This window comes from Dryas octopetala, chromosome 3 (assembly GCF_963921425.1).
Source record: "Dryas octopetala chromosome 3, drDryOcto1.1, whole genome shotgun sequence".
Taxonomy (NCBI): Eukaryota; Viridiplantae; Streptophyta; class Magnoliopsida; order Rosales; family Rosaceae; genus Dryas; species Dryas octopetala.
In genome coordinates, this window is record NC_141368.1 from 27,518,789 (window position 1) to 27,527,333 (window position 8,545).

Below are 8,545 nucleotides of genomic sequence, written 5' to 3' on the forward strand. Positions count from 1 at the left end.
TAATGGTGGTATTTTAAGAATATTGAATGCTTTATATGTCCTTGTGGTTTGCATTTATGTGTTTACAGGTTAGGAATTAAGGTCAAGGAAAGACAGAGAGTGGCATCTAATGGCCTATTTCTTGTACAAATAAGCTCAAAAACAGACATCAAAATTATCTAGCTTTTGTAAAATTAAGAGTCAAATATGACTGCTGCCACCAATTATAAGGAACAAGGAATAATGACAAGATAATTGGAATTAACAAAACGGATAGCAAGAAAAAGGAAAAAGGAATGATAAAAACTTAATTACTAAATTAAACTAGCAATCTATTACATCAGAAATCGAATTAAAACGAGTACAAATCCTAGATCAAAGTTTAAACCCACGTGATTCAGATCACAATCTTAACATACAGCCTCTTATTAAGGGCAACATTAAATATTAATAGAACACCAAAAGGATCCCTATAACTCTAAGACACTTATTCTAGAATAGTCCTCAGCTCTATGCATGAACTTCTACTTCATGATTTCACCTGCATTAGGGAAAAAAACAGATTGATCAATTATAAATTCTCAGAAATAAGCAAGAAAGGGGGTGGATAATGGATATATCTCTCTTTTTCCATTTTTTTTTTTTCAATTTATTTGCTAAATATTTCTACAATATTACTAATCAATAAATAAGTGCAAGGTAATTAACATGTATAGTAAGAATCAGTATATTGTTCAAATGGATAAAAATGATGGCTTCATCATCTGGTAGACTGGTACATGGTTCACTGCAGTACCAAATGTTAGAAACCCACTAAATCACTTAAAAAGTTTAAACTTATAGGTGCAATCACACCTTACTTCAAAACTAGAACTCTGATATCATATTAGACAATCATTGAACCCAAAAGTTTAAGACCATTAAGGAATGGGTCAAAAATGTATATCAAAGTAACAGCAAACAATTTGCTTAATTAATTATAAGGAATGATCATTTTGTGCAGTATATATATAGTTAATGTGTAAACAATATTGTCTATTAATTGGGTAAGTACCAGAGAAAAAAGTGTGTGAGAGGAGGAGGAGCTAGAGAGTACATGGTTCAAAGTTGGCAGTGCATTTCTCCGGGAGCTGCATGGCCATGTTACGATCAATGCCAGATATCGGAGGGCCATTGACAAGCACACAGAGACAAGGCTGGCCAAGAGCTTTGAGGGCACTGCAGCAGGTCTCACTTGGTGGGATGGGGCTAAAAGGCACCACTGCTGCTCTGCAAGGTATTAGCTGAACTAGTGCTGAGAAGAAGGTACTTGGGCAGGTATTGCCCTGCCCTTGCTGCACCAAACCTGTCATCACCAGCATCAGCACCCAAATTGGAAGAGCCATACTGCTGCTAATAAGCCTCATGATCTTAATTTGAAATGAGTGTGTTACAGAGAAGCTAGGGGTCTCAAATTTGAATATATAGGAGAGGAGATGAGTTGGTTCATGCCATCATGCATGTCCATCCTACCCAAAGGTCACACCTATGAGGCCATTGTTGCCATCTTTGCTACTGGTCCCATCTGTATACAGAAACCAGACCAAAAATACATTTTGTGTGCTAGTGGAGCAGTTATTAAACTCAAATTTCATGACCCTTTACATTTTTCAAATGCATTTCCAGAATAGAGAAAAGAAAGATAATGGTCGATCAACTACGATTATCATTCTGTAGACAATTAGACTTGACCAATTTCTTGAATCTTATTAAGTATGAAAACATCCTATACCTTTTAAAAGTGGCCAAAATAATAATAATAATATTGGATAATTAGTCCGCAAACAACCAAGATCAATTTACAGTTTCTGTTCTAGTTTAAAACTCAACAAACATACCTTTATAATTTTCTTATCATGTCTACTGGTCTAACTCAAAACATTCAATCAACTTTCTTTGGTGGAACATGCATGAAGCACTCAACAAAATGTAGATGAGATCAAACTACAAAAATTAAGGCAGAATCGGAGCCAAATTATAAGAACAAAAAGCATAATTTGACCAATAAAAATTGACGGCTTGCACATTTTGTTAACAAAAATAAATAGAATAGCTGATTTACTATTTAGACCAATCTAATGTGATTAAAAAAGTTTATAAAACATTCATCAAGTTTTAAACTGCAAGGACGAAAGTCTATGTGAAACTACACTGATATAAAATGTAATTTCACCAATATCAACTAAGTTAAGAAAGAATCCAAACTTAGTTCATGATTAATATAATTACAACATTTGAGGAATTCATGAAGATATATTTTAATTTCAGTTAAAGTTTCATTTCCTAAGGAAATTGCTTCAGAACTCAAACATTTGTCAACTTTTGCTGAAAATCAAAATAGTTCAGCACGAATAACAAATGAGAAATAGATAGTCGGGAATGCAAAGACATTATACATACTTTCTGGAAGAAGAAAAGGTCAGTAACTGACACTAAGATAAATAATAATTCAATACAATTCTCCAGTCTTTCCTCATTTTGTGGCCATAGTTGATCATCATCTCAACCTTCTTTATTGCAATTCATGTTATCCCAAAAGGGCTCCTCACAATGCTGTTCAAATCTTTGGCACAACAAGATATGATTTTCACCTATTACAAGTTATCAAAGTTCTCCTTTGTTTCCCTTGAGATTGATTACCGCAAGCTCTTGTTCAACAAACTCTCCGGCAACAATGGGTGGATATTTACTGGCAAGTGGGGATTCTGCAAAGTGGCCTAAGGGCTTCAACACAGCATCAGATGCTATGTGGGCAAACAACTACATGACAAGAAATGTCATATATAAGCATAAGACACATTGAGAAATTTTATTTTTATAAATCTCCATTAAAATTCCAACTAAAAGTAAAAGAATGAAAATGGTAACGATGACAATAACATGACTGCCTTCACTCACTGTAGAAGATACTCTCCATAGGTAGCGATTTTGCTCCATTGCTAGTTTGATTGCATCAATTGTCCTGTTTGTTACAATAACTTCATGCATTCCAGCTATGCAATCTCCTGCAGTCAACCATTCTATCTGCACATGAAAATTGAAAAAGTGTGTAAATGGAATACAACTAGCATAAAGATTTAAAACGAAACCACATATATCATAGCTAACCAACCTAAACAGCTATTAACATCAAAGCACCTTGCAGAAAAGAGAACTTTTAAACTACAAATTATAACACCTAATAAATGTGTGGCATGCATTCGTGCATAACTTTTTTCTTCTGATATGTACTACTAAACCCTCTACATTGATGATGATATACCAAAGATACATTGATGACAAAGCAACAACCCTCCCCCTCTCCCTTTCCATTTCTGAAATATACTCAGATTTGAACATGATATTATTGGTATAGTTATAATAAAGTCTTAATCCCTGTCATTTTCATAAATTAGGCATTATAGAATGTGTTATTTCATTGATGTAACTGCACTCCAAATTGCTCATATACAGGTGGTCAACTAGCCTGTAAACTTTCGACCAAAAAAAAACTAGCCTGTAAACTATTAGGTCATTGTTAAGCATAATGATCATTAATAATATTACCTGCTTCCCAGTCTGAATGAGAAGACATCCTACAGGAACCTTCACTTCAACTTTTTGCCCATTTCTTAGCCAAATATTCAGACCTGGGAATCTACTTCTGCCATGAATAGTTAGAAAGTTCAGGTCATAGTGATATCCTGCAAACACAGTACCCTCCTGGCCATAACGCTGAAGGTCACTTCCTGTTGGAGCTAATAGGTGTGGTCCCTGGGTTTGAAAAGAAAAGGCACTTAGCATAAAGTGCCAGGAAATTGGCAAATAGAAAGGAAGAGAGTCTAATTTATCACACGACTCAATTCCAAAGTCCCATTTTTTTTTTTGCTGAAATCAATTCCAAAGTTAGTGAATTTAAAAAATGCAACATGTCAAAATGCATGCTCTCTATCTGATCACTAGCAAATGTATCTAATAAAGGTATAAAGTTGTTGAAGAATATGACCAGTCCAAATTTGTTTAGGAAAAAGTATAAGAAAAAGAAGTGTAAGAAATCTTTTGTATTTTCTTTTCCTTAAACTCTGCAAAGAGAAAATGATACCCTGATAGTGTTCATACAAATTCCACTTGGGAAACAACAACTCAGCATGCCAAAAAGCAAAATAGGTATTGGCAAAGGGTAAGAAATGAGAGAGTGAAGCAAGAAGGGCTAGAACCTTTGAACTCAAAACTTCAGTCCAAGCTGGGAAGCATGAATATATTGATGAAAAAAACGAATGTATCCAACACTAAATAGTTTGAATTATGCATTAGTTGGTACTTGGCAGACTGGAAAACAAAATAAAGTATCAGTGCCATTATGGAGCAATAGAAAAGGCACTCAATACAATGACACTTATATTTGGGGACACATATGTGGCCATGGTGGCTAAAGATATGGAAGCAATGGCTATAGAAGATGATATGGAAAGTGATGGATATAGGCAATTATTGTAAACCTAGGCCACCAATAATCATAATTTATTAATTTGATTTCACTCCATGCCGCCCCACCATTAGCGTGAGATAGGCATACATTCATGAATATACTTTTATTTGACAATCATTGATCACCTGCTTCATAAGAGAAGTAAATGCATCCTTTGGCAAGCCAAAACCAATGGCAGCCATTTGAGCAACAGCCTGAAAAGAAAGAAAAAAAGAAATTGCATGATGAACATTAGATGAATTATATGCAAAACAAGCAAGCATTATTGAGCAATCTGACAAAACACATCAATGGCTCACCTCTATTGCTGATATCATCTTGTACCCCCACGAGTCCATGGTATCTTTCCATTCAGGAAAACCATCGGGTACAACAGGCTCTGCATTAAGTTCCTACATAAGAAGAATAACATCATCATCATCATGGCAAGTAGAACAGTATGCATCGAAATACAACAGGGACTAACATATTGGTGAAAATTGAAAACCAAAAAGCAAAGAAAGAATGAGACCTGAAAGCGGGTTTTTGATGGTCGAGGACCCACTCTCCACATGTATCTCCATTTGCGATCTGCCCCCGTGGGAATGGATGGTTGGAACTCTTTTGGCATTTCTTTCAATTTCTCCTGCATTTCTTCATCAACAAGACTTCTCGGGACTTCCACACCCTCCGGTGTTACACCAACCTGTTATGTGCCAATGTTATCCCCCATTTGAAGTTTTTGAACCACAACAAACCAATTTGGCAATTTCAATTCACACCACAACTTATTCACTTACACTGTTAACCACCATATTCAACTCAAATATAAGTGATAAAGAAATAGAAAAAGTAAAATCAAAAGCGAACCCAGATAAGCTACCAATCAGTTAATCACCCAATTGGGTTTCAAATTTCAAAATTTCATTTTTGTGATTCTGGTTAGCATAATTTTCTCGGTAACCAAACAAACAGTCAAACAGCAAACAAACCTGGTAATGCAATTGGGGCCTCTCCTGGATTCGCTTGAACTCCGACGGACTGTCGAAGTACCTCTCCATCATATCGAGGAAGCGATCGTTGTCCTGGGCCGTACATCTGGGGTCTTTGACCAACAGAGCCCCAGTTTCTCTCAGACTCCGACTCACCTCGCCGCACAAGTCCCTGGCGTCGCCCTCCGATTCCAAGTACAGGCTCAGATCTATCACCGGCAGCTCCATTTTTGGATTCGATCTTCAAACTCAAATCCAACTTGTGAGAGATTCTTGATTTTGAGGGTTTATAAATGTTTTTGGCATGGCGGGAGATTTTTTATTGTCGTTTCTCTTTTTGGGTTTTATTTGTTTTCGTGTAGTGGGGGAGAAGGATTATGTGGGGCACCGTACACGCCATGTATGTCCAGATTCGGTGTTGTCTGGACACGTGGAATTGGGTGACTAAAGTGGATCCTACTAATTGGAGGTGCCTGAATTTGTAATTTTGAACAACTAAAACTGTCCGAAATTCTAAGCCCAAAAAGAGTGCTTGGACTAAAGGGGCACAAAAATACCGAAAAAACTGAGTTTTAAAACGAACCAAACAGTTTGGTTTGGTTGGGGGTTTTTTTTTTTAGGATATCAAACCGAAGTGAGCGGTTCGGTATTGGTTTTCAATATTGAAATTTTTGATTTTAACCGAACCGAACCGACACTTATAATATTTTTTAATTGGTTTATATATGGTTTTAATACCTATTATAGAGTAAATCAAATCCCCTATTATATATATTTTGAGGGCTGCTATTTGCACACCCTTTTTTTTCTTTTTGCACACCCTTTTGTAAAAAAAAAATCAAAAATCAAAGGAAAAGACACACTCACCCTTCTCACACCCAAAACTAACTCCATTTTTTCTCTTTTGCACACCCCATCAACAGACCAAAAAAAAAAACACACACCCCCTTCATCTCCCTCACCCGACCGCACCCACCCACCCACACAGCCCTCCCTCCACCAAGCCCCAGCCGGCCAGCCCCGTTGCACCCTCCCTCCAGCCCCGACCCACCCACCCAGCCCCCTCCCTCCCTCACCCGACCACCACAAGCAGCTCCCAACCTCCTCCTCTTCTCTCCTCCCTCCCTCCCTTTCTCTCTCTGTTTTCTCTCTCTCTCTTCGCACACATATACCCCATGGCACATGTCCAACACGATATCAGTGATCTTTTATTTTTTTGTGCTACAAGTTATGAAAACCGAACCCAAAATTTAGTATGCATTTTTCAAAAACCGTTTTAAAAATTTCTTGTTTATTTCAGCTATAAATACAATAGATGAAAACAAAATCAGTTTTCAGGAAGGATACCAAGCAGGGCCTTAGTCCTCATTTCATCTCACCCATGCATTGAGTTAATTAAGCTCATGAACAGAAGCTTAATTGTGATTAATTATACCTATAACCGTTTTCTTATTCATAATTAATTAATTAGATTAATGGATGCAGGAGCTACTAAGTCTGCCAGATCAGATAGACGAAGCCATAAACTACATAAAAAGCCTAGAGTCCAAGCTGCAGAGATTGAAGGAGAAGAAAGAGAAGTTGGTTAATTAACTCTGCCTGGGAGGGAGGAGGTCGGGCTGGGTGGAGGGGAAGGAGGTGGGCTGGTCGGGGCTGCGGCTTGGTGGAGGGGAAGGGGGAGGTCGGGTGTTTTTTTTTTTTTTTGAGGGGTGTGTGTTTTTTTTTTTTTTGGTCTGAGAGTAAGGGGTGTGTTGGGTGAGGGGTGTGTTGGGTGAGGGGTGAGTGTGTCTTTTCCTTTGATTTTTGATTTTTTTTTTATAAAAGGGTGTGCAAAAAGAAAAAAAAGGGTGTGCAAATAGCAGCCCTCTATATTTTTCATCTTTCATTCTCCCACAGTTGGTGTAGACTACCTTTAGAGATATCACACTTGTGATCTTTGTTGGACACATTTTATACCATCTTTCTATACAGTTATTTTTTCGCTTTAGCTTGCTATAAATCGATATTTTTGTAGGTTTTTGTATTTTTAGATTTTTCAGGGCATAATGGAAAGAATGAGCTGAAGCATACAATTTTGAAGATGTAATTGGGCTTCCAGATACACAAGAAGGAAGAAAAGACCAAGAGAGGCCCAATTAGACAACTAGATGAGACATCACCACACAAGGCCAGCTCTCCAAGCCCACAAGGAGGTGTACGTGCTACCATTCACGGCAGCCCAAGGCCATGCGCACACGCCCTCAAGGTTGGTTTCCACCTAAAGTCGCCGCTCCATTAAAGCCCACATAAGGTCCCCATCCATCTTCCCATACACACGTGCGCGTAAGGTCCAAGGTCGGTCCATCACACACCTCCACTTTGCCGCCCACTCAACCACCGCCTAGGGTGGAGTGCACGACAAAGCCTCTTTTTTTCTTGCCGCCCACTCCATTATCTAGTCGCCTCCACCTCCTCTACTCCCTTATAAATACACCTCTTCACTTCTCATTCAGACATCTCATCCATCAATAGAATTCAGATTTCATAGTTAGAGAGTTGAGAGAGTAAGAAGGCAAAAGAAGGAGATAGAAGGATAGGAGAAGCAGCTGCCGGCCACTACCTTGTTGCCGCCACCCTCTAGCTTTGTTCTCAGTTCTTCTTTGTACTCACAACTCTTATTTTTATTAATTCAAGTACATTTTGTTTCTTTGATCTTTTATTTCAATCATGCTTTTGATTTTCTTATTTGTGATGGATCTAATCCATCTTTTTAATATGAATTAGTTTGTATTGACATGCTAAAGGGATGATGAAACCACTACTACAATGAAGTTAATAGACAACGGTAAAAAACCGTTGTCTATTTGCCCAAAATTTCGTCGTCTAGGCGAGTGACATCTATAGCATAATTAGACAACGGTAAAAATCTGTTGTCTGAATGGATTAATGCAACAGTTATAATTTAAAACTGTTGTCTAGTATCCACCAAAATGCATGATTTTCATCTTAAACGGTTGTGTTGAAACACAATACACAACGTTTACAGATACAAAACTATTGTATTAGTAATGATTTGACAATACTTATTTACTATAAATGTTGTCCAAAG

At 37.6% G+C, this 8,545-nt stretch overlaps 2 protein-coding genes across 2 annotated transcripts; both read right to left on the minus strand.

Moving 5' to 3' along the window:
• Positions 1-386: 386 nt before the first annotated feature.
• On the minus strand, positions 387-1,385 carry LOC147292199 (Bifunctional inhibitor/lipid-transfer protein/seed storage 2S albumin superfamily protein). Its single transcript, XM_086238650.1, has 2 exons — positions 1,034-1,385; positions 387-520 (listed from the first exon to the last, which is right to left on the minus strand). Exon 1 carries the CDS (start codon positions 1,383-1,385, stop codon positions 1,065-1,067), a length of 321 nt encoding a protein of 106 aa, XP_086094776.1. The 3' UTR covers positions 387-520; positions 1,034-1,064.
• Positions 1,386-2,418: 1,033 nt separating this feature from the next.
• LOC147292200 (2-oxoglutarate (2OG) and Fe(II)-dependent oxygenase superfamily protein) lies at positions 2,419-5,810 on the minus strand. Its single transcript, XM_086237058.1, has 7 exons — positions 5,458-5,810; positions 4,998-5,171; positions 4,786-4,878; positions 4,612-4,680; positions 3,565-3,771; positions 2,917-3,042; positions 2,419-2,778 (listed from the first exon to the last, which is right to left on the minus strand). The coding sequence occupies exons 1-7, from the start codon at positions 5,683-5,685 to the stop codon at positions 2,623-2,625; spliced, it is 1,053 nt and encodes a 350-aa protein (XP_086093184.1). The 5' UTR covers positions 5,686-5,810; the 3' UTR covers positions 2,419-2,622.
• Between the last annotated feature and the right edge of the window lie 2,735 nt (positions 5,811-8,545).

What these genes read in the sequence shown, in the direction of transcription:
- LOC147292200 (XM_086237058.1), bottom strand. Translation starts at nt 5,685, where the DNA reads ATGGAGCTGCCGGTGATAGATCTGAGCCTGTACTTGGAATCGGAGGGC. An exon ending in TCATTCAGACTGGGAAGCAG is followed by an intron (nt 3,043 to 3,564) that starts GTAATATTATTA and finishes TTTCATGTGCAG; the next exon opens with ATAGAATGGTTGACTGCAGG. An exon ending in TATGGAGAGTATCTTCTACA is followed by an intron (nt 2,779 to 2,916) that starts GTGAGTGAAGGC and finishes CTTGTCATGTAG; the next exon opens with TTGTTTGCCCACATAGCATC.
- LOC147292199 (XM_086238650.1), bottom strand. Translation starts at nt 1,385, where the DNA reads ATGAGGCTTATTAGCAGCAGTATGGCTCTTCCAATTTGGGTGCTGATG.